Here is a 26,260-nt window from a genome sequence, read left to right as displayed (position 1 = left end):
GCGCCCGCCCCCTCCCGCGCCGCGGGTTCCTCCGCGCACGCGCGCTCGCGCCCCCGGCGCGCCCCCCCCCCCCCCCCCCGCCCACGTCCCGCGCCCACCGGTCGCTCGGCGCGCGCAGCGCTCCCAGCAGCCCCCGGCCCGCCTGCGCGCGCCTCCTGGGGGGGGCGTCCCCGCCCCCCCCTCCGCCCCGGCGTCCAATCAGAGCGGGCGAGGGGCGCGCGGGCGGCCCCCCGAGCCTGCGGGCGCGCGGGGAGTAACGGTTACGGGGGTTTAGGGCTGCTCCCCTGGTCGGCTGTCTCCCTCTCAGCCGCGCCCCGGGGCGCCATCCTTTAGCGGCTGCCCTAAGGGAGTGCCGGGCGGGGGCCTCGGTCAGCGCTTCTCCTCAGGGCAGTCTGCGAGCCTGGGTGACGAGGGAGAGGGAGAGGCGAGGCCTTGCTGGAGAGGGTGAGCTGTGGGGTCCCCTGTCCCCGCGCTCTGGAGTCGTTGGGAGTTAAAAATCTGCCAGGTGTGCCCTCATCACACACAGCAGCGCTTCGTGAGGTGCCAAGGCCTTGCAGGGGGCCTTGAGTTTGGGTGACGGAAAAGGTTGGTTCTTGGTGGTGAGACCTGCACTGGAAGGGAGAAAAACTGCCCCCGTGTCCCTCCTAACCAGGGCTGCTTCGGGGTCCTGGAACGGAGACCGCCCAAGAGGATGCTGTCTGTAGAGTCCTGCAAGTCCAGCCCTGCCTCAGCTGTGGTGGGAGGCGGACGGACACTGGGCTTCAAAGGGACCTTGTACTAGCCGACTATGAGGCTGTTTGGGGGAGCAAAGGAGATGAGTCGCTCAAAGGCTGCTGGACCAGCTAAATGCTGTTAGCTTTTCTTTGAGCACGTTTAAGACAAGACAGTAAACGCACCCTAAGCCTTTTGAGAGGATAAGAAGACATGATGGATGTAAAGGGGCTTTATAAACTGTGAAGTCTTCCCAAGATGTGCGATTTATCTTTTCACGACCTAATTAGCAAAAAAAAAAAAAAAGCAAGTGGAAAAAACCCAGGGTGGAGGACTTCAGTTTTTAAATGAAAGTAGTCGGCATGGTGTAACTGGAGAGTAAGTGTTGACAGGACTCAGAAAAAGGTCTGCTAAGAAAAAAATCCTGAGAGGGAGCTAACTTTCCTCTGGTTCTTAAATAGAATGGACTAGAGTATGACTTAATCGTTATCAAATTAGCGAATTAAATCCATTTAGATCACTGTGCTGAAATTATGATAATCTTGTTTTACAGAACTTAGAATACTGATCCTATCACTTTAATATGAGTTGTATGATTAAGAGAGTCTGAACTGTGGTGTCTACTGAGCATTATCTTTTACTGTCACAGAATCCTGAGTTCTTAATAGGATTTTAATAGGTGACTTTCAAGATTGAACTGTAGGCAAAATTACAATTGCAAAATTACACTTTATAACTTTCTTCCCAAAGTTGACTGATGGTTTTGCTAGTTATTAAGGCTATAATTCAAAGCAATGATTCACTCTTTCATAAACTAATGAAGATACTGGGGAGCTTTTGGTTCCTTCTGAAACTATAACTCTAGGTAATCCTGTATTTCTTAGAAATCTGACCCCAGTCATTTCTCACTACCTCAGTATCCTTTTACCTATAAAAATTGAACAGCATTGGCTGGGCGGTGGTGGCACACACCTTTAATCCCCGCACTCAGGAGGCAGAGCCAGGTGGATCTCTTTGAGTTCGAGGCCAGCCTGGTCTACAGAGCAAGCTCTAGGCCAGGCACCAAAACTACACAGAGAAACCCTGTCTTGAAAAACCAAAAAATGAATAGCATCTCATTCAGCTCTTACCCACTCCTGTCTATAGGAGAATATCTATGAAGATCTTGATGAGATTGTTTCTATCTTGATTTCAGATACCTTGATGCAACCAGAAAAAGCCCCAGTGAAATCAGACCCTATTTATTTTATAGGCTGATCTCCATTGTAGTTTTGTTGTTGTTTGTTTGTTAAGACTGGGTTTCTCTGTGTAGCCATGACTGTCCTGGAACCTGCTTTGTAAACCAGGCTAGCCTTGAACTCAGAGATCTGCCTCTGCCTCCCCAGTGCTGGGATTAAAGGCATCTGCCACTGCACCCAGAACCATTGTAGTTCTTGATCTTATTCTGTAATGTCTTTATTTCTAGATAGTATTTTGAAAAAATATGTCTTCAAATGTGTTCTTAAGGGAGTAACTTAAAGCAAAATTTTCAACACATTATAAATTATACCTGAGCTTATGACTTAATTTAGAGCACTTGCCTAGTATGCCCCAAACTGCACCACCACCACCTAAAAAAAGTAAACTAGCTTAAGTGGCTGAGTTTTACTCTAATTGATTACATTCAGAGAGTTATTTACCTTATTGAGACACTGGAGGAATAACAAGTGACATTACTTAACAGGGTGGGGTAGTTCAAAATGTTAAGACCAGAAAGTAGCAAGACAGAAGATAGAACTGTGAAAGCAGGCCTAGGTCATTTGTATGCCGATAGCATACAAAGGTGGTCCAGCCTTCTTCCACCCCAGGTGTGAACCTGGTCCAGTTCTTTGCACTCTGCTCAGTTGAGCTCTGTCACCTTCGCAATGTTTCCATTGGACTTTATAAGACGAATTACTCAGTGGAAGGGCAGCTTTTTTTTTTTTCTGAGATAGGGTTTCTCTGTACAACTCTGGCTGTCCTAGAACTAGCTCTATAGACCAGGCTGGCCTTGACCTCACAAAGATATGTCTGCCTCTGCCAAGGGCTGGGATTAAAGCCGTGCGGTACCACAGCCCAACAGCAACACACTTTTATGTTTCCTGTGTAATACATTCTTTTGGTGTTTTGAAATTAACTGAATGATAGATAGCAACTTTGAATAGGTTACCATCCAATGTAAATAATAATGCTTTCCTATTCTCACATTCTTACTGGTGTCCTGGCACAATTACTGAAACTTGTTTTTTTCCTTCCCTTGACTCACTATCCCTTCTAATTTATGATTTGACATGAGCTGTTAGGTTGTGTCATCTCGTTTCTCTCAATAATGAGGCAGACACTTTTGTACTCATAAAGGAACAGAAGCAGATATGTTAATTTAGTCTATCTTTACAACTTTTGAAGATAAAATTCTACAATCCAATTTTGTGACCTCAACCCAAGTTCTTAACCATCATATTCTTATTTAAGATGAGATCTCTATAAAAAGCCAGGCTGGCCTCAACTTTTGATCTAAGTGCTGAGCTTAAGGTAAGCCTCTACATTCAAATTTAACCAGTATGTTCTGAGAGGAAAGCAGTCCCTGAAATCTAGCAAATGTCCCAGTGCTATCAAGAAGGCTGTAATGTTGGTAGGAGCTGGCCCGACATAACTAGACCTTGGCATTTTCTAGTTAAAAAACTTCAATCAGTAATGGTCAAAACAGAAATAAGACAACTTTCTAATACTTGAACAAAATCATGACCACTGTCCAGGTCACCAAATAGAATACACAAAGTGAGAATGACAAACTAGTAAGTGGCTGCTGCTTCTTCACTGCTTACAGTTTTACTCACTCTAGCCTTTCCTCTTTATAGGTAACATTCATGAAGATAAGGAATCATAAAAATCATCCCTGCTTCGTCACAAAAGTAAGGCAAGAAGGTTCTACTTCCTTAAACCCTCCTTCAGAACATCTAACTCAATCCTAAATCTAAATAGCCCTGCTTTACATCCTGTGACTGAGATGCCATCTGACTCACTGTGATATGTGTTCTCCATTTCTCTGATGAGTGATAACCTCAACCTGTCCAGCTTGCTGGAATTCTTGGTAGTCTTTGGCTAAAGTACACTGGCAATTCTTTGTGTTATCTGTACCAGCTATTTCTATAGAGTGGAAACCATGCTGTGAGGTAGAAGACAGACATGAGTAGTGGAGCTGGCAAGAGTGGTCCTAGAAGACAGCCCAAACCCTCTTCCTTTTGTACAGCCTGATCAGCTACTGCAAATCCTAACTTCATATCCACCACCCAGTGGACAGCCTATACAGCTGCATGGGCAAGCATCTCCAGGCACAGCCCATCCCAAACACATCCTGTTCTTGGCACATCCAGTGTGAGGTCCCCCAGCTATAAGGCGCCATGTCTGAGCGGCTCCACTGCCACTACTGTCAGGATTCCTTGCAGGGGAAGAAGTATGTGCAGAAGGATGGTAACAACTGCTGCCTGGAGTGCTTTGACAAGCACTGTGCTAATACTTGTGAGCAATGCCGCAAGCCCATAAGTGCAGATTCCAAAGAGGTGCATTATAAGAACCGCTACTGGCACAACACCTGCTTCAATTGCAACAAGTGCCGTCAGCCTTTGGCCAGTGAGACCTTTGTGACCTGGAATGACAAGATCCTGTGCAACAATTGTGCCGCTCATGTGGCCATCCCCAAATGCAAAGGGTGCGAAAAGGATATTGTGGCAGGAGATGAGAATGTGGAGTACAAGGGTACCATCTGGCATAAAAACTGCTTCACCTGCAACAACTGCAAGCAAATCATTGGAACCCAAAGTTTCTTCCCTGTAGAGCAGGAGTTCTACTGTGTGGCTTGCCATGAAGCTAAGTTTGCCAAGCGTTGTGTGAAATGCAACAAACCCATTACATCCGGAGGAATCAGTTACCAGGATCAGCCCTGGCATTCTTCGTGCTTTGTATGTGTTTCCTGCTCTAAGGAGCTGAGTGGGCAGCGTTTCACTGCTGTAGATAACCAGTATTATTGCGTGGATTGCTACAAGAACTTTGTGGCCAAGAAGTGTGCTGGATGCAAGAACCCCATCACTGGGTTTGGTAAAGGCTCCAATGTGGTAACCCACGAAGAACATTCCTGGCATGACTTCTGCTTCAACTGCAAAAGCTGCTCTGCAAATCTGGCCAACAAGCGTTTTGTATTTCATGAGCAGCAGGTGTATTGTCCTGAGTGTGCCAAAAAGCTAATGACTTGACAAGGGCTCCTATCCTGTAAAATGGCATTTGAACCATGATCTGTGTTCTTACTCTCTCTGCCCTGCACCAACCACAGAGGAACAGTGGGCTTTCACCTTCATCAAGGTGCTCCTCTGTCTTTTCTTACATTTCACAGTACTATTCGGCTAAGGGCACAAGTGATCATATTAGGACTCAACATAGAACAACCTTGCAGCAAAGGTAATTTCTCTGTTGCTGCAATGGAAAAATAAAAACTTACTCTTTTACATGTTTCTTATAGATCAGAAAAGTAACCATGTAGCCACATGATTTAAGCAAGAAGCATCAGCAATAAAGCCTCCCCTGAGATGTTCCACGCTCAGCTAGGATCCACTGTGTTGTCACACAACATGCAAGAGGTGTAGCAATTGCTCCAACTCACTGCTTACCCTCTTCTGTGAACAGAAAAAACTTTCCAGAATGCATGGTTTAACTTCCTCATCAAAACTTTTGTGCTTTCACATTACATGAATTTCCAGAAAATAAACATTTTGAGCCAGGTGATGGTGGTGCACACCTTTATCCCAGTACTGGGGAGGCAGAGGCAGGTGGATCTCTGAGTTTGAGGCCAGCCTGGGCTACAGAGACGGTTCCAGGACAGCCAAAGCTGTTACAGAGAAACCCTTGAAAAACGACAACAAACATTTTGAATTTAGCTGTAATTCTCAGCTGACCTTTTCCACATACTGACTTTCTTCTGCATGTTTCTTATAGATCACAAAAGTGCTAACCATGTAGTGATTAGGGACATGGAAATCAAAGCGATGGTAAGGGGTTCAAGAGATGGCTCGTTTGATATTTGCTTGCCATGCAAACATGAACACTCCTGTAAAAAGCTGTCTAGCACTAGAAGATAAAGGACAGCTATATTGGTGGTGTGCTTCTGTGACCCCAGGGCTGGCATCTCGGAGACAGGCAGATCCCTAGGGTTCATTGACTAACCAACCTAACCAATCAGTGAAGAACAAGATGCCAGAAGTAGATCTGTGTCCTCTGCATGTGTATATTTGCATACACTTACACATACATGCCCCTCAGTGAAAATCTACTTGGTTAATTTTTTTAGTCTAAATACTATTAATGGAAAGAAGCCAAAACACTTAATAGAAATGTAGACTTGAACAAACACTTGGAAAAATGGCTTGAGAGTTCATTTACTTACAAAATTTATGATCCAGATATCCCACTAGATATCAACTCAAAACAGATATACATATATACAAAAACAAAATGTTTTATAACAACTTAAAATTAGAAATGTCTAAGTACCCTATAATTAGTGAATATATAAACAGATGTTGATACATATGCTCAGTGGAATCTACTTGGAAACAAACTACACAAAATGAATAGGTACCATTCTCAGTGAAAGACTTAAGACCAAGAAGTATACATACAGTATGAATCCATATATATGACATTGTTGAAAGACAAAAACCATAGAAAACATTTGTTGATAGGAAGTAGGAATGGTTGACTAGAGGGGCTTGAGGGATTTGGGGGAAGCAGTGGAACTATTCTGTTTCTTGATTGTGATATGGGTGTACAATGTATCTGTCAAAACTATGCTAACAAATTATTAATTCATGATACTTTAGTAAGCTTGATTTAAAACAGAAAAAAGCTGAAATGGGAAAAATACAGTTGAAATGATGTGAGACCACCTGGCACCATGAATATAAAGGCTCTTCTAAAAGTAGACATCCCCTCCATGCTCCTAATGGACAACCCTTCAAGGGAGTATCAATAATGCTGCTAAATTTTAAAACACTCCATTTGCTCTTAGATTTTTGCATAATTATTCATCAGATTTGACCACAATTGGCTACTTTCTGCTCTCAAATGCCCTTCTATAGAAACAGAGAAACTTGAGTACCACTGTTTGAGTCTGGGTTCTATCCTAGCATAGTGAAACATAAGATATGCTATAGTAATTCTGCTACAGGTCCTATTTTTCCTGTGGACTACTGCCTGGGCTTTGTCCACATTCCATTTCTGTAATCTTCCTTGTTACTTAAGGAAGTTTTCTTGTAACCAGGATATCTAACCAAAATAATGAGTATTTTTACATATTTCCCATGTGTTTAGCACTTGATAAAAGACATTTTAATGTTAAAGAGCTTACTCCATTAAAAAATACATGTCAATCAAGCATAAATTATATTAAATATGATACAAATAAACCCTAAAATGAGTAGTCAAAAAAGTTGGGATTAAGCCAGGAAGTGGTGGTGCACATCTTTAATCCCAGCGCTCCAGAGGCAGAGCCTGGGCTACAGAGTGAGTTCCAGGACAGGTACCAAAACTACACAGAGAAACCCTGTCTCGAAAAACCAAAAAAAAAAAAAAAGTTGTGATTGAATGAGTGCATGAAAGATAGCTATGGGAGACTAGAGAGAGAGCTCAATGGCTACTAGCTACTCTTTTTAAGGACTAGAGTTCAATTCCCAGCAACCTCCCCAGAGGCTCACAATCATCTGTAATTACAGTTCCAGGAGTTACAGTGCCCTCTTCTGGCCTCCAAGGATATAGGCATGCACGTGTTACATATACATCCATGCAGGCAAAACACCCATATACCAAAAAAGTCTTTTTAAAGATAGAGGGGTGGAGAGATCACTCAGTCCGCAAAGTGCTTACTTTGCAAGCATGAGCACCCAAGTGCAATCCCTAGGGCTCATTTCTGTTTTTAACCAAATACAGTGCTGGGAAATCAGAGATGGAAGGATTCCTGGGGCTCATTGACAGTTCCAGGCCAGTGGTCAATGTCTCAAAAAAAAATGGACAAGCATCTGAGAAATGACACCCATCTGGCCTGCACATGCACTTACACAAAGATATAGCTATAGATGTGAGTTGGAAAAAGAATCTGGATAAGAAGGGACTTAAAATTTTGAAGGCAGACATCAAGATATAGCACTAACTTCTCAAACATTCCATCCTATTGCTATCACACCCAGCTTTGTCATCTTTTAATAAGTGTAAAAGTGGAGCTGGATAGTGCTAAGTCACCACAGAAGAACCATTACTGTTACCCACATAATATAAAAAGAGGACTGACATGAGCCTCTGCTTAACCTTGGAGCAAACAAATTCCAGTTGTTCAGAAATTACACAGCATTAGCTTTATCAATGGTGTCTTAGGGTTTCTATGAACTGAAAATGGGCATAACTCACCCAGCATTAGCTTATCAATGGTGTCTTAGGGTTTCTATTGCTGTGAAGAGACACCATGACCACAGCAACTCTTAAAAAGGAAAATATTTAACTGGGGTGGCTTACAGTTTCAGAAGTTCAGTCCATTATCATCATGGCAGGATATGGTGGTATCCAGGTATACTTGGTCCTGGAGGAACTGAGAGTTCTACGTCTTGATCTGCAGACAATGGGAAGTGAATTGTGTCACTAGGTGTGGCTTGAGCATAGGAGAACTCAAAGCCCAGTGACATATTTCCTCCAACAAGGCCATACCTACTGCAACAAAGTCACACCTCCTAATAGTGCCACTCTCTAAGGGGGCCATTTTCTTTCAAACCACCGCATTCCACTCCCTGGTCCCCAAAGGCTTGTAGCTATATCATAATGCAAAAATGCTTTTAGTCCAATTTCAAAAGTCCCCATAGTCTATAACAGTCTCAAACTTAAAAGTATAGTTCAAAGTCTCTTCTGAGATTCATGCAATCTCTTAACTGTAATCCCCTCAGCAGATCACGTACTTCCAACATACATTGGCATAAGAAATACATTACCATTCCAAAACATAGGAAGGGACTATAGTGAGGAAATACTGGACCAAGTCAAGACCAAAAACCAACTGGGCAAACTCTAAACTCTGCACCTCTATGTTTAATATCAAAATATTCTTCAGCTCTCCAACTCCTTTCAACTTTGTTGACTACAACACACTTGTTTCTCTTAGGCTGGTTTCATTCCCTGTTAGCAGCTCTCCTCAACAGGTATCTCATGGCTCTGGTATCTCCAACATCTTGGGGTCTCCAAGAACATCACAGTTGCACACGATGGCCTCTCTAGGCCTCCATTCAGGGACACCCCTGACACATGCCTAGCCTCAGCAGCTTTCCTCAATCACTCCTTGACTATAAAGCCAGAACCACGTGGCCGAAGCTGCCAAGTTCTGCTGCTTACTGGGATTGGAACATGGCACTCTTGTTCAATTACAACTTCACCTGCTGTGGGATAATCCTTTGCTACACTGTGAAAATGTGTTGCTCTCAAAAGCTGATTGGCCAATGGCTAGGCAGGATTTTCAGGAGAGAGAGAGTGCTGGGAAGAAGAAGGGTGGAGTCTGGAAGAGACACCATGAGAAACAGAGCAAGCAGGATGGGAAGTATAGATATGAGGTAAACAAACGTCTGGGCAGCAACATAGATTAATAAAAAGTTATAAGAGCTAGCTAAAAATGAGCCTAAGCTATTGGCCAAGCATTTATAATTTAAAGTTTTTGTGTGGTAATTTGGGAGCAGCTGGTGGGACAGAAAAGTCTACCTACCATTCACCAGCTTTCTGTCTTCCTTAATTTCCTTCACTGCCTAAGATTGGTTATCCTGGAACTTGCTCTGTAGACCAGGCTAGGCTTGAACTCAAAGAACTTTCACCAGCTTTCTGTTTTCAATGGTTTCCTTCACTGCCTAATTTCTGCTTGGCTCTTCTGGAACTTGCTCTGTAGACCAGGATGGCCTCAAACTAAGAGACCCACTAGCCTCTGACTTCCCAGTGCTGAGATTAGAGGCATGCACCACCACACCCAGCTCTAGGCTTCTCTTTAATTCCTTTTCACAAGTTGGAAACTTAGCTGAGTGGGATCTTGGGTACCACTTGTAAGCAAAGGTATGAGAGTCTGTGAAAAGGGTATGAAGGATTATTAAGATATAAAATAAGGAGAAAATGCACCCACAGATACAGAACAAAGTAAACAGCCAGCATGGTCCTCTGTTCTGCCTGTGAGTGAATGGAACCACTAGTCCAATCTCTGACCACCACAAGAGAGGGCAGGCATGCCTCTATCCTCAGTTTTAAGCAGTCACATAAACGGCCAAGAGGGCATGCCCTAAGGCTGGTACTCCAAAGCTATTGGTTGAACCAATACCCACTACACTCCCTTTATTTCTTTTCTTAATCTGTTTATTTCCTTGAACACAAGATGTAGCTCCTTTCCACTTCCTGGTGTCCCTTTTCAATCTCTACATTTTATATTTTTACTTACTCAGCTTGCTCCTTTTCCTTATAAATCTTCCTTAGAGTTAACACTAATAACTACATGACAGAGTCATTACTAGGCTATTTTGAGATTTTCTCTGCCAACAGAATTAATCCAAAAACTCTTCAATTTAGCCTCAGGCAGACTTTTCAGAGAAGGGCACATTCTTCACCAAAATAACACAAGAATGATCTCTAGGCAACATGCTAAATTCTCCTCTGAAACCTCTTGAGCCAGGCCCCACAGTTCAAATCACCCTCAGCACCACTGTCCTCCAGGCTCCTACTAGGATGGCCCATTAAGCAGCACTTAAAATGTTCAACTGCTTGTCTATTCCACAATCCCAAGGTCTATATTCCTTCAAACAAAAGCATGGTCAGGTCTAGCACATCAAAACCCCACTTCTGGTACCAACTTCTGCCTTAGTTAGGTTTTCTATTGCTGTGAAGAGACACCATGACCATGGCAACTCTTATAAAGGAAAGCGTTTAATTTGGGTGACTTACAGTTTCAGAGGTTTAGTCCGTTATCATCATGGAGGGACCTGGCAGCATGCAGGCAAACATGGTGCTGGAGAAGGAGCTGAGATTTCTACATCTCGATCTGCAGGCAAAAGGAAGTGAACTGTGTCACTAGGCATAGCTTACATATAGGGGACCTCAAAGCCCACCCCCAAAGCGACACACTTCCTCCAACTAGGCCATACCTACTCCAACAAAGACTACTCCAACACTTCCTAGTAATGCCACTCCCTATGGGGGCCATTTTCTTTCAAACCACCACAGAGAGGAAAAGGTTTATTCAGCTTACACTTCTACATCATTGTTCATCACCAAAGGACAGGAACTCAAACAGGACAAGAACCTAGAGGCAGGAGCTGATGCAGAGGCAATGGAGGAGTGCTGCTTCGTGGCTTGCGTCACGTGGCTTGCTCAAGCCTGCTTTCTTATAGAACCAGGACCACAAGCCCATGGATGGCTCTACCTACAATTTTCTGGGCCCTTCCACATCAATCACTATTTAAGAAAATGACTTACAGCTGGATCTTATGGAGGCATTTTCTCAATTGAGGCTCCTTCCTCTTTCATAACTGATAACTCAAGTTGACATAAAATCAGCCAGTACAAATGGTAAAGGGATAAATGGGGATTGGTGAAAACCAGCAAGATGGAACTTTATTTAAAAAAAAAGAAAAAAGTCTTTCAAAACTAACCCTCAGAGTCTTTTGTTGTCGTATGCAGTAGCTGGTTGTAAAGAAGGGACATGGATGGTCGTCTTGAGAAGTGAGACTTACTGATATAAGTTTTTTTCATGTGATCCCATGTCATGAAAACTCCCAAGTGAACTTCAAGTAAGAGATCTTCTTGGTTTAGCCTCTACTTATGAGCAGTTGCCCATCATCTCCTTTAGGCATTGAAGTCTGCCTTCTCAAAGGCATGGTCTTCCTTGTACAGTAAAGGCTAAGTATGCCTAGCCATCTTGCCTCGAGTCTAGCCAGTGGGGATGGATTTCCACCAGCCTGAAACACTAATATCATCTGCAGAAGCAAATGAGTCAGTGTTGGAAAGAACTCTGTTTTCAGGTATTTTTTAAAGTCTGCCCTTCATATTTACATTGAAATGGGAAGGAAGCAGCAGCCAATCCTTGTATGAGTGTGAAGAAGCCAACATTAATACCTCCGAGCTGAAATTTACGTCCGTGATGACTCGACCTCCTTTCCTTCCTTGCCTTCAGGGCACATCCTTATGAGTCTAATCATTTCTTTTCCAAGAGATCAATTACTTTCAGCACCTCCCTGCTGGGCTGGTTAATAACCCAGAATACAGCACTCACACAGCGGCTGTTTCATAGAAGGCTAGATTATAGAAACAGCAGAATTGAAGGAGAATATACAGGCAGCACTTCTACACTTAGAAAAGACTTTAGCTTCAACTCCTTTGGTCTCCTATCAAGATTTCCGGAGCCTTGAGAAGATGGAACTTGAGTTTCACGGTAACATGATTAGGCAGTAGGGCCCGGAAACAGTCCAGTTGCTATAACCACTCTGGTTTTGCATCATGATTCTGCTGCTGTGGTCAAGTTTGCTGCTGCTGTTGTTGGTTTATCTTTGTTTTTAACGGGTGTGTATGTTTGGGAGTGTGTGTGTGTGTGTGTGTGTGTGTGTGTGTGTGTGTGTGTGTGTGTAAGTGGGTCATCCTCAGTAATGCTACTCACCTCTTTTGGGACAGGGTCTCTCAATGGCCTGGAGTTCACCAATTAGGCCAGACTGGCTAACCAGTGAACCCCAAGGATCTACCTACCTCTGCTTCCTCATTTCTGGGATTACAAGTACACGCCACTGAGCTTAGCAAGTTCACATGGATTCTGGGACCCAAACTCAGGCCTTCATGACTGTGAGGTCTGAGCCATCTCCCTAGCTCTGGTCAAGGTTCTTAACTCATCAGGACTTCTTTTCTCTCATTTCAGAAATGGGAGCTAATAGCCCTCATCCCCTAGGAGTGTGGTGATGATTAAATAATATAATTGTGTTAGTCAGCTTTCTATTTCTATAACAAACACCGGAGATGATCCACTCATAAAGAGAAACAATTTGTTCTGACTCATGGTTTGAGAGATTCTGGTCAATAATTGGTTCATCCTGTTGCTTCAAGCCGGAGATCAAGCACATCATAGCAGGATGTGGCAGGGAAAAACTCTCAACTCATATCTGTGAAGCAAATGAAAGGAAGAGGAAGAGATGGAGTCCCACAGCTCCCGTCAGGGGCAGACCTCAATGACTTAAGACTTCCCACTTGGCCTACATTCTGAAGGTTCTTCCAACTACCAGTGCTGCCTGATGAGCAAGCCTTCACCTTATGACTCTTTGGGGGACACTTGGGATCCAAACTACAGGAATAATGTGAAGGGAAGGGCAAGGTAGAGCTCAGTGGTAGAACGTTTGACCACAGAGAAAGTACTCAGTATACAGTAGCCGTTTTCCGATGACGGCAGGGTGGACAGTCTGGTTTTGCCAGTTATTAACTCTTTTCTTTCTGCCATAGAGAGGCCTTTCAAGGTCAACTTGACCTTTTTAGGGATAAATGCTTTGTCTTTTACAGATATCTTCACTTTTCCTTCCCAAGCTTCCTGCTTTTTATAACTGAGTTCATGACAACATGAACAGGGTGAATGGATTCTTGAACCCTCCCCTCAGACCTCATTGGTCTGACTTCCTCTGACTCTCGTGTTAGTGCCTTTTCACCCTGACTTCTAAACTTTGTAGAACCCCAGGGTTCAGGTGTAGACACCTTAATCAAAAGTGATTAGTAAATTCCATCCATTACATTGCCCCTCATCTTAGTACTATAAATTTAAATATTCATGTTCTGGCTACTCTTAAATCTATAGCCATAGTCCATGTCTTTGACCTGAACAACAGATTTCAGGTATAACTGTGTAGCTAGAGTTTTCCTGCCTGGACCACAGTCGGGACAAATCTCTCTCACCTGCCAGTCCCACAGCCACTCAGACCCGACCAAGTAAACACAGAGACTTATATTGCTTACACACTGTACGGCCGTGGCAGGCTTCTTGTTAACTGTTCTTATAGCTTAAATTAATCCATTTCCATTAATCTATACCTTGCCATGTGGCTCGTGGCTTACCAGCATCTTCACATGCTGTTTCTCATCGTGGCAGCTGGCAGTGTCTCTCTGATTCAGCCTTCCACTTCCCAGCTTTATCCTCCTCCTTGTCCCGCCTATACTTCCTGCCTGGCCACTGGCCAATCAGTGATTTATTTATTGACCAATCAGCAACATACTTGACATACAGACCATCCCACAGCATAACTGTCTACTGGAAAGTTTCCACTGAGGTCTATGATTGGCATTTCAAACCTGAAGTACAAAATTCTTGACCTTACTCCTCAAATTTCATCTTCTATCAGACTTTCCCAAGGTAGTTGATGCAATTGCATCCTTGTAACTGCTCAATTAAAAATCTTGGAGGGATTCTCTGGTCTCTCTTTGCCCACACCTTTTATCAACTCTTTGAGGAAGTCCAATTACATCCATTTTCAAACATATTTTGCAAACTCGATCAATTCTCCCCACTTTGGCTTGCTACTATTGTGACTTAGGCTCCTACTATTTCTGTCTGGACTATAGTCACAGCCTCCTAAACAGTCTCAGTACTTTTTTCCTTATAGTCTGTTTTCGACAAGGATTCAATGTGAACTTTTCAAAAGCTACATCAGATTACATCAACTCATCCGCTAAACATCTTTCTGTGACCTCCATCGCATTCAGAGTGAGAGCCAAACCCTAGGAGACTTTGAGACTTGGTACTCCTCCCATCTTACCCACCTTGACCTGCCGTCCACTCTGTTTCTCCTAAATGACCCTGCTCTAGCCATTATGGCCTCTGATGGCCTTCATACTTGATTGTTCAAATCAAGTATTCTTCTTACTCAGGGCCTTCATACTTGATTGTTCAAAATCATGGTGAGATCACACATACGAAAATGGTTACTACAAAAAAACAAACAAAAAACCCACAATAAGCCAAATGCTGGGGTTGGGGATTTAGCTCAGTGGTAGAGCACTTGCCTAGCAAGCACAAGGCCCTGGGTTCGGTCCTCAGCTCAAAAAAAATTTTAAAAAAATAAGCCAAATGCTATAGTGCTTTAGTGAATGCCTATTGCTCTCAGAAGGCTGAAGTAGGAAGATCACAAGTCTGAGGCCACCTGGACCACATATGGCAAGAGTCTATCAAAAACAAAAAACCCTCAATAATAAACCTTGGTGAGGATGTGGAGAAATACGCCCTAAAGACATGGCTAGTAGGAATGTAAACAGGCATTTTGGACAGGTGCCTGAAGAGTGCTGTTGGCCATGTTCAACTAGCTTGCCTTAAATAAGATTTCTTTAACCATCAACAATAACAACAACAAAACCACCCGCTTTAGCTGGTGATGTATTGATTGGTGAAAACATAACATAGGACAGGAACCTAATCTTACATTCCCTCTGGGACAGTGTTTGATAATTCAGTATTCTCAGCAACCTTATGAATGACAGAAATAAAGATAACTAACTGTATATATCCATACAAAGAAGTATTACTCATGTGCAGTACACTATGTACAAATTTCAAAAACAGTATGCTACTCATGTAGGAAAAATGAGAAGTTGAGACTCAGTGAAACATTCTAGCCCATAAATATATAGAATTACATAATTTTGTTACTGATCAAAAATACCAGAATAAAAAAATACCAGAATGCATACCAATAACCCACAAGTGAATTCAGAATGATAGTGGATTTTCAGCTCACTTTATCTGAAATCAAAACTCCAGTTGTTATGTCTCATCCATGTTTAATAAACAGAAGCACGTTTCAAACATGTGTTAGTAATCATATTGAGTTGATCCAAACATCTTTCTCATAATTCTCTGTCCAGCGTGCTCTGGTGTCTTGATTTTCATCATTATCAGGTTTGCTCAGATGCTCTGCACTTCACCTCCTGTGGTTGCCTCTGGGGTACATTTAGCATAATGATTAGTTATACGCTTCAACATTCTTCAGTAATTTAAATGAGTGGTTTCCTATGTGTGAAAGAACCCAGATGCTAAGGACTGCATATTGTATGTTTTCATTTATATGAAATGTCCAGAAAAGGCAAATCTAGATTGACAGAAAGCAAGTCCACAGTTACCTAGGACTGGGGGTGGGACTAAGGATTTACAGCACATGGGCATGAGGGCCTAGTCAGGGTGATGCAAATGTTGTAATAGTAGATTGTGGCAAAATGGTTGCACACTATGTAAATTTACTAAAGTTCATTGTTTTGTACATGAAAAACAGACAGGAGTTATATAAATTTTGTTCATCAAAGCTGTTGATTAAAAAAGAGAGGAAATATTTGGGTAGCCACACAGAAAAAAGAAGAAAAAATGAGTTTTCCATTAGTTTCACCTCTCATTTCATGTCTTCTCAGTGTGGCTTTGTAGCACAAATCCTAATCGGTCTTAATAATAAAAGCCTGGAGCCAGATATTGAGGTAAGTGCTGAAAGATCAGTAAAGGAGCCAGCCACTAGAGAGACTTGACTTCTACTGAATCCTCAGCCTGAAAGGGCTGAGCTCCAGTCTCCACCCTGCTTTATCACTTCCTCTCTCCACCCAGCCATGTCACTTCCTGTTTCCTCCTCTCAAGTGCTGGGATTAAAGGTGTGTGCCACCACTGCCTGGCCTCTATGATTAACCAGTGGCTGGCTCTGCACTCTGATCTCCAGGCAAGATTTATCTGTTAAAGCACAAACAAAATATCACCACACAGCTTTATCACTCTATTAATCAAAAGTGGGGCCTAAAGTCATGCAAGATGACCCAAGCCTGTAATCCCAGCACTCAGGATCCCAAATTCAAGGCCAGCCTGGATTATAAAAGTAGTGGAAGCCAGGTAGTGGTGGCACATGCCTTTAATCCCAGCAAACAGGAGGCAGAGGCAGGCAGATCTCTGTGAGTTTGAGGGCAGCCTGGTCTACAGAGTGAGTTCCAGGACAGTCAGGGCTACACAGAGAAACCCTGTCTCAAAAAAAAAATAAATAAATAAAAACAAAACAAAAACATAAAAAACAAAAAAGGAAGGAAGGAAGGGAGGGAGGGATGGACGGAGGGATGGAGGGAAGGAGGGAGGGAGGGAGGAAGAAGCAGACCATTAGAATGAGGCAGAAGTGATGATGCATGTCTTCCAATGCTGGCTTATAAAAGCCTCACAGCTCCTTCAGAAGCCTACTGAACTCTCTCTCCTCTCCTGCATGGGTACTGTGTCTCCGAACTCAGTACCAACCTGTGAGAAGCACAAAACCATATGGAGAGGCCGGGTCTTAGGGTTTCTATTGCGAGGATAAAAAACAAAGACTAAAATCAACTTGGGAGGAAAGGATTTATTTCAGTTTACAGTTTTACATCACAGCCCGTCATTGAAGAAAACCAGGGCAGGCACTCAAGCAGGGCAGAAGCCTGGGGGCATGAACAAAGCAGAAGCCGTGGAGGAATGCTGCTCACTGGCTTGCCTACTGTGGCTTGATCAGCTTGCTTTCTTATGCTGCTCAGGACCACCTGCCCAGGGTGGCACCGTGCCTCTCACAACACTAATCAAGACAATACCCAACAGACTGGCCTGCAGGTCACTCTTATGGAGGCATTTTCTCAATTGTGATTTCCTCTTCTCAGATAATTTTAATCTGTGTCAAGTTGACAATAAACTAACTAGCACAGGCCGTGGGTACACACTGCTTCAAGGACCACACCCAAGCCCAGCACCTTTGAACTTTTCCCTACCAGACAAAAACTGAGCAGAGAAGCTTTCAGATTGTTCTGCACCTGATTTGTTTCAGTCACCCAGAAGTTATGGCTTTCCTAACTGCGGCCATGGGTGTTGTAGAACAAGACAATCCCTTGGCTGTAGTTAATGCAAATTCTGCCCCTGTGAGCATGGTGGACAGCTGTGTTTTCTTTCAAGTATTTGAAGTAACTTGTTAAGCATCAAGAGTTAACTACAGAGCAGCAGCATGCCAGAGTGATGCTGTGTTCTAGCTCGGTCTGCCTCATCATATTCCCTTTAATAACTTGTCTAATCCAGTATCCCATAAGGCTAGTCTTTCCTTAATATAATAAATTGGTGGGTTTTGCAGAGACAGTGTGAGACTTTGTAAATGTTCCCATTTTTCACCTAATTTGATTTGTTTTCTTATTTAAATGAATACAGACTCGTGGATTCATATTTTACTTGATATTTTGTTATCCACTATTGTTATTGGATGCTCATCGGAGCCTAGACTTGAGTAGTGAGAGTCCCTTCAGGTTGGCAGAACTCTGTATTATACATAGATACATAGAGAGGTGTATAATGTTTCTCCTCCAGTATTTCTAATTCCAAATTGTCAGCACACAGGTAATTTGGGGTTCCTGCCTTTCCACACTGTGTCTTGCTGACAGTGGCGCACCCGTTACTATTATTCTTACTGTGCTTACTTGTCTATTCCCACTCCGACACTGTTTCCCTGCCTCCTCTTCTGTGTGGGCCCTCCTCTCCCCCCAGCCTTAGTGCCACAGAGGTGACAGAGGGACAGACAGACAGGACGGGAAGACAGGGCTGGGGAAGACGTGCATGTGTGGCTCAGGATTTCAGAATAGTCACGGAATGTACCTTACCAGCACCCTTAGGGTCTTAGACTGAGTTTTGCACAAAGTGAAAAAAAGAAGGAAAAAAATAAGAAGAAAGAAAAAAGAAAAGAGAGCCGGGAGGTGGTGGCACATGCCTTTAATCCCAGCACTCAGAAGGCAGGGGCAGGTGGGTCTCTGTGAGTTCGAGGCCAGCCTGGGCTACAGAGTGAGATCCAGGACAGTCAGGGCTACACAGAGAAACCTCGTCTCAAAAAAAAAAAAAAAAAAAAGAAAAAGAAAAAAAAGAAAAGAGGGAACTTAACAATTTGAGGGGGTAAAATACATTTTTGACAAATATACAAACAAGTTTGTGCTTTAAAATATCAAGCACTTACATCCATTTCTGTACTAAACTATAGTCACGGGTTTTTTTTTTTTTTTTTTTTTGTTTTTTTCTTCTGAGACAGGGTTTCTCTGTGCAGCCCTAGCTGTCCTGGAACTCGCGCTGTGGACCAGGGTGGCCTGGAACTCACAGAGCTCCGCCTGCCTCTGCCTTCCGAGTGCCATGTCATTTTCAGCCTTAAAATCTTAAAATCTGCTACCCGGGGTCATGGTAACATCCAGGCCCAAGCTGCTGCTGAGGGCCATGTCTGGGTCTGTGGTCCTGCTGCAGCTGAGGTCTGTGTTGATGTATGCGGTCTGTATTACCACAGGGGCTCATGCGAGTCCTGCATGTTGAGATTCAAGGGCCATGCTGAACCAGCCCCGCCCCTCACGGGCCTCACCCCTCACAGGAGAGCTGGCCCCACCCCTCACCATGGAGGCGGAAAAGATGACTCCACCCCTCATCAGAAGTGAGTGGTCCCAGCAGCCAGGACAGACCAAATCGGCTACTACCCAGACCCACATCTGGAGCTTTGAGCTGGCCCACCCAAACATCTACCCCATCTATGACCTGCTGGTGTCCACAAAGGGACTGGTACAGCAGAACCATAGCTGCAGGGTCTCCATGACTTGGGACAACAGCAAGATATCCTAGAGGAGTTTTGGTGAAGGTCCAGTATTGATGGTGTACCAGAAACCAGAGGCCTTGAACCTGACCAACAACTCATTACACAATGAACATTTGCGAATAAAGCTGTTTGGACAAAAGGGCCTACTGTGTGACACACCGCAGCTCCCAAGGCCACTGGGGCAAGTGAAGAGCTGATGGAAAGGAGGGAAAGATGGAGCGGCGAAGTGTGTTTTGTTTGTTTGTTTTTGTTTTGCTTTTTTGTTGTTGTTTTGTGTTTTTTGTTTGTTTTAATTAATATTTTTATTTTTTATTGTATCTTTACTTCTTTTTAAATTTTCTTTGAAGGGTAGATGCTTCAAAAGGTGAGGAGCAGATATGGGACTGGGGTGCATGGTGTGAAATTCCCAAAAAAACAATAAAAATTTATGTTCAATAAAAAAAAGAAATCTTAGTCACTTCTTAATGAAGTCTTTGTTTACAAATACAGTAACAGCTCAGCTTGCTCCCTTGCTCTTTATATGAGCACATACACTTAGTCACATCTTAAGCATCTTGATTTAAAATACATAGGCAAAGACATCAAATTTGTCATTAAAATGTTAATTAAAACCCACAATTTCAACAAGATAGTTACTCAAAATAAGTAATAAATTAAAGAAAACTTATAATGCACCAGAAGTCACATTTCTTATAAGAAATTTGTTTTCCTAAAGTACTGAAGTGATGTAGGTGCATTTCCCCCTCGGGATGGCCTCTGGACAAAGCGCGGTGACTGAAGGACAGGTGTGGGGAAGGAAACAGCTCTGTTAGGTTCCGCCCCTGAGGCAGAGCAACTTGTCTCAATGTAGGACAGCTACACTTTATATATGTATTGCCCTGGATTTTTATGTTAATGTTAGTTTCCAAAAATAGCAGACTTTAATAACTCAGTGACCCAGGTGTCTAAAAATAAGGCAATATGGGTGAAATTTAAAAAGAACAGTTTACTAATCACATCTCAAGAATTTATATGAACTGTCTAATGAACTCAACACATAACAATACTTAATGTTTTCAAGTGTTTATTTTAAAGCATAATCTAAAAAAATATTTATTAAACAACCATCTATATAAGACCCGTCTATTTTTTCCCGAAGATATTTTTAATAAAAATATTAATTATAAAAAAAAATCTTATAGCCAGGCAGTGGTGGTGCATGCCTTTAATCCCAACAGGGGCAGGCAGATCTCTGTGAGTTCGAGGCCAGCCTGGTCTACAGAGCTAGCTCAGGGCAGCCAGGGCTCCACAGAGAAACCCTGTCTCAGAAAACCAAACAAAATTCTTGAGGTCGGGCATGATAGTACACGCCTTTGTTATGCCCAGATTGGGACCCCAAAGATACCACCTAAGACCTTAGGTACAGAATGCAAAAGCATGGTTTATTTCTGTTTGTTTGCGGGCAGGGAAGCTTGATCCAAAGCACTCACTCATAGTAACCGTGAGGCCAGGAGGAACTTGCTTTTTCTTTGTGTGGCTAGCTTTTTAAAGGCAAAATCCATAAGCCCTTCAGGGGGGTTGGGGGAGTTTTGCACGGGTGCAACTTGGATTGGTTTATTTTTATCTCTGTTCTCTTTTAATTGGGTGAGGGTATGTAACCTTTGAATTTACTGGTTGGTGGTTACAATTTATTACTTTGGGGGCAGTCCAGCACAAGTCCCAGGCTTTGTCCTTGAGCCACCATGGGGGCTGGCTGGCCAAGCACGTACTGCACATAACTCTAAGTTGGTGAGGGGCCCCAGAGAGTAAACATCAGGCTGAACTTTGAGCAGTCAGAGTATGTCAGAAAGGGAGCTACTGCAAGGACTATGTCTTTTGTTCATGGCCCTCCCAGAAACTGCTTGCTCAAGTCTCAGGAAACTGAAATTGAGGCCTGATCTCTGAGAGAAGACTGAGCAGCCTGTTATGGCATCTGCTTGGTCCTTTCACCATTATTCCTGGAACTTGGGGGACAGAGGTAGGTGGTGCTCTGTGAGTGAGAGAAGCCTGGTCTACCCAGAGTTCCAAGCCAGCTAGAGCTGCATAGTGAGACCTGCCAAATAAATAAATATATAATAAAATGTTGAAATGGTTTGTCGGTACAGTTGCAGATTCCATCAATAACTCACATCATCTTAAGTAGTAAGTATATGGTGTTAGCTCCCACCGGCCTGGCTTTTGGCGGCTGCAGCTTACAGTCATCAGCTCGCTCTAGGTGCAGCGCCATTTCCGCTGTCCTTACAAGCTGCACACTTACTTCCCTTTGAGACACTACAGCCCTTAGAAGTGTTCGTCAGCCACTTTCCTCTCTCTTGCTCTTTTGTCTGTTCTGTCTGCCTGTCTGTCTCTCTCATCCCCCCCCAACCATGGCCTTGAGCTCTGTCGCTCTCTCCCCTCCCCCATAAGCCTCTTTCACTAACCCTGTCATGCCTGGTGCGTTCTGTTAGCCACCCACCTTCGCCTGCCTGCCAGGGGTGCCCTGTTTTCTGTCACTTTATCATTACATATGGTTTCATAAACAAATTCTAGCAAAAAGCTGTTCATTATAACTAATTAAAATGCTCTCCCTTAGCTTTCCATATAAAACAAATAAAAACCACATTTGAATTCTTCAGTGAATGCCCTCCTAAGAATAATAAAATGAGCCAGAAGACCAGGTAGCTGCCCTTAGACCGTCCTTTCTCTCTCAGACACCCTTATGTTCCCTTAGCAGACACCCCATGACTAAAGCGCCTCCGCCACCCTCTGTGCACCCGCCAGCATTAACCCCAATCCTCCTTCCCTCTTCCAACTCAGTCAGGGACTCCCTGCTGGTTCAGAGGCCACACAGGCCACCAGAACTTAATCCCCCACCTCTGGTGCAGACATCCTGTTCAGCCACAGGCCACACAGTCCAGACAACCAGAGAAGAAACAAAAACCAAGGAACAAAACACTCCCATCCAACAAAGACAAACCCAGAAATCAGCACCCAGACCTGTACTCACTCCAAAGCCAGCTGCCTAGATGCCAGCACAAGAACACCATTAACAGCCAGGGCAATATGCCCTAACTAGTGTAGTTGGACCTTTTCATTGGGACCATTGGCTCCCCAATAATGACATCAATTATTTATTATGAATGCTTGGCCAATAGCTTAGGCTTGTTTCTAACTAGCTCTTATGACTTAAATTAACCCATATTTTTGAATCTAGGTTCTTTTACATGGCTTGGTTACCTTTACTCTGTTCCACCCATGCTGCTCCCTCTTCATGTCCTGGTGTCTCCACTCTTCTTCCCAGCATCCTCTGTGCCTGGAAATTCTGCCTAGCTATTGGTCATTCAGCTTTTTATTAAACCAATCAGAGTGATGTATCTTCACAGTGTACAAAAAGATTATTCCAAACATTTCCCCCTTTTTGTCTAAATAAAAAAGGAAAGGTTTTAGCTCTAACACAGTAAAACTATATACAGTAAGAGCAATTATCAGGTAAGAATTACATTTACAATATCCAATCCATTTATATTTGGCAAATTTGGAGATAGTACCATGTTAGCTATCCTATCTTGTTGTGACAAAAGTTGTGTACCTGATTTGTATTCTATCATAATTAAGGAAACTTTAGCTATAACTGTATCTAGTCTTCAACTCCATCAAAGCCCTGAGAAGGATATAATATTACTTGAGTAAACAGGAAGTACAGAGCAAGCAACTTCCAAACTATAGAAATGACAAAAACAGTTGACTGATGTTAGTTATTTTGCAGCACTCTTACCCTGCGAGGAAATGTCACGAAACATGACAGAATCTGCTAATAAGAGTTTCATTAAGATGAAAGGGACAGAGAGTGCCCAGGCCTGTGGGAGACACGTATGTAGAGAAGAAGAAGAAGCTGGGAATATGGCGCCAGCTTGTAAAGGCTGGATGTGCACAGGTCGATGTAACTACTCCACGCATGTGTGTAGATCACATGGCTACGTTGCGCGCTTAAGTAACCATGCAAAGACATGGATCCTGGTCACGCGAGACGTCTTGACCCGGAAATGGCTATCTTGACCTGGAACTGGCTAGGCGGAAGTGTCCAGGTCTGCCGGGTATATGCAAACATGCCCAACCATGGGGGCATGTTGTGAACCCATCAACTGACTAGACAGTCAGTCACCCAAGGTTCCTCAGTAACATTGAGGCATCCATCTTCAGCCTACAGGCCTAGAATATCTGACAGACTTTTCTGTGCAGCAGGAATTTTGAAGGACCATCCTACCTTGTCTTGAAAAAGTTCAGCAGTCACCTTCTTTTGTTTTCTGCTTATCTGATTTGGACAGTTTACTGTCAACAATCAAGGTAAGGGCAGTTTCTTGCCTAGTGAATAATTTTGCCACAATGAAAGAAAACTCCATATGGAGGTTCTTTAATACCCATAATCCTTTTTTGAAGTAAATTGGTGCTGTCAGGAGCAGACATGTCTCACTGTCATAAAAAGTCTTTTTTTTTTTTTTAAAGATTTATTTATTTATTATGTATACAGAAGAAGGTGCCAGCTCTCATTACAGATGGTTGTAAGCCACCATGTGGTTGCTGGGAATTGAACTCAGGACCTCTGGAAGAGCAGTGAGTGCTCTTAACCTCTGAGCCATCTCTCCAGCCCCATAAAAAGTCTTATGTTATTAAAACATCCTAAATATGATATTCTGTAGGTCTCTGAAGTGTTCAAAGACTACCTATCTATCTAAAATATATCTGTTTAACCTTGAAAACATACCTAACATTACTACAAGTTTGTTTGTTATAGATGACTAACTACTAACTACATTTCTTAATTATCTTAAACAACTTGTAATAATAGCCTTTAAGGACTAGAACTTTACATTACATTTTAAAATGAGCTACATAGGTACAATACCTTGAACAAGAGTAGAAAAATATATACAGTATAACGAAAATAACCTTAAATTTGTATCGATATCCAAAAATCCATACCGATGTAAAATATGTAAGACTAGTAGTTGCTTTTTAGTTTAAAAGTAGATTCAATAACCTACCCTTTATCCTATCATTTCTATACTATATCCCCCTTTTTTTCTTTAAAACGAGATCCCTGAATCTAACCTCCTTTGCTCAACTTTCTCCCTAACCATGACCACCAACAACTTTCAATTAACTTCTCTAAATGATGATAAACATCCATAATCCATTGAAAGACCAAAAAATTACCCACCTTACCTCTTGGGAATCTGATCATCCTGTTCTCTAGATTGCTTCCTGTTGCCTGGGGGTGGTGGCATCTTTAGGGGACCCTGAGAAAAATTGAGACAATGGCCAAGTCCTAGGAGAGTTAGCTGTCTTGTTTGTTGCCAGTCTCTGTGTAACGGGAAAGTGTAGGGCTTATCTGAAGTCCTGGCTGGAGTAGTGTATGAGGGTGGACCATCTCAGCTGGCAGCCTTGAAGCTGTTCTGGATGCAGAACTCTGAGGGAACTGCAACAGAGGTACCCTGAGAATCTGAATCAACTGGGCTACCCATTCTCATTGGTCTGGTCCCCTTGTGTCACAGGCCACAGGAGTATGAAATACAACTCTAGCTGTATATAATAAAACTATGTCTTGATAGGTCATGAAATCCTTCAAGAGGGAAGCCATTTATCAGGGAATATTTGATGTTATTCAGCTTTTAATATGCAGTGGTTTCTTGCTATGAATTTCTTGTGCTCATAATTTCCCCAAGAACAGTGTGTATGAACCATTCCTTTTGCATATATACTCAAAGTACTTAGATAAGGTCATGTAGACAAGGTCTTCTGCCTCTGGGCTCCCTGATCCCTTTTTAGCATTTGAATTGGGTATCTGCCTTTTGCAAATATCTCCTTTAACTACATACAAAGATAGGGCCAGCTCCAAACAAAGCACCCAAGGACAACCAGACCACCCACTAGATGCCTGAAGCCCCTGAATTAAGGTAAAACATCGTTTTGGAGACATAGCCTACCTCCTAGGCCAAGCGCCTGGCTCCTAGGTGCATAGCTTTGCTTCTTGTGCAAATCACACTCAGGTCTCCCCTCCTCTTACAGTCCTAGAGCTACTTCTTAGAACAAAAGGTTTTCTTCATATCAGGTGCTTCAAGCTGTGATGCAGATTGACTGGCTGTCAGTACTCCTCCCCAGCCCTGTCAGAAAAACTGCAGCTTGGGAAAATAGAGGCAGTTTTATTTTAGTGACTTATAGATTTCTTTACCTTATCACCTGTGAGTTTGTAGTTTGAGCACATTTATGATGGACTCGTAATGTTTTCACCTAACTGCTGTGGAATGTTCTATATGGCAAATGTGTTGCTAATTAGTTAATAAATAAAACACTGATTGGCCATTGGCTAGGCAGGAAGTGTAGGCGGGACAAGGAGGAGAATAAAGCTGGGAAGTGGAAGGCTGAGTCAGAGAGACGCTGCCAGCCGCCACGATGAGAAACAGAATGTGAAGATACCGGTAAGCCACGAGCCATGTGACGAGGTATAGATTAATGGAAATGAATTAATTTAAGCTGTAAGAACAGTTAGCAAGAAGCCTGCCACGGCCATACAGTTTGTAACCAGTATAAGTCTCTGTGTTTACTTGGTCGGGTCTGAGTGGCTGTGGGACTGGCGGGTGACAGAGATTTGTCCTGACTGTGGGCCAGGCAGGAAAACTCCAACTACACCTAACCACATATGAGGATATATTTCTAGCACGTAAATTTCTTTTTCTGATTTATTCCAACCCTTATCTGACTCCACCTTTATTCACTCCCCCTTTGGGTTGCAAGTGAAGTTAACCAGGAAGGTTCTGGTGGGGACCTTGCAATTCTTGTGTTGAACTGTAAACATGAGAGTTGTTGCTGTTTTTGGAGAG

The 26,260-nt window shown here is 43.0% G+C and overlaps 1 protein-coding gene across 3 annotated transcripts; it reads left to right on the top strand.

Moving 5' to 3' along the window:
- The first annotated feature begins 135 nt into the window (after window positions 1–135).
- On the top strand, window positions 136–5,505 carry LOC128119591 (four and a half LIM domains protein 1-like). Of its 3 annotated transcripts, none has more exons than XM_052752933.1 (2): window positions 136–444; window positions 3,588–5,505. In XM_052752933.1, the coding sequence occupies exon 2, from the start codon at window positions 4,131–4,133 to the stop codon at window positions 4,977–4,979; it is 849 nt and encodes a 282-aa protein (XP_052608893.1). In that variant the 5' UTR covers window positions 136–444; window positions 3,588–4,130; the 3' UTR covers window positions 4,980–5,505. The 3 variants fall into 3 exon arrangements, with proteins under 3 accessions (XP_052608893.1, XP_052608892.1, XP_052608894.1); XM_052752932.1 differs by having other exon boundaries at window positions 136–585; XM_052752934.1 differs by lacking the exon at window positions 136–444 and adding an exon at window positions 1,026–1,089.
- The last annotated feature ends 20,755 nt before the right edge of the window (window positions 5,506–26,260 follow it).

Source organism: Peromyscus californicus, unplaced genomic scaffold (assembly GCF_007827085.1).
Source record: "Peromyscus californicus insignis strain IS unplaced genomic scaffold, ASM782708v3 Scaffold_24__1_contigs__length_46423439, whole genome shotgun sequence".
NCBI lineage: Eukaryota > Metazoa > Chordata > Mammalia > Rodentia > Cricetidae > Peromyscus > Peromyscus californicus.
This window is presented reverse-complemented; position numbering and strand designations above follow the sequence as displayed.

Bases quoted from the DNA above. Each gene is read 5' to 3' on its own strand.
- LOC128119591 (XM_052752933.1), top strand. From the start codon at position 4,131: ATGTCTGAGCGGCTCCACTGCCACTACTGTCAGGATTCCTTGCAGGGG.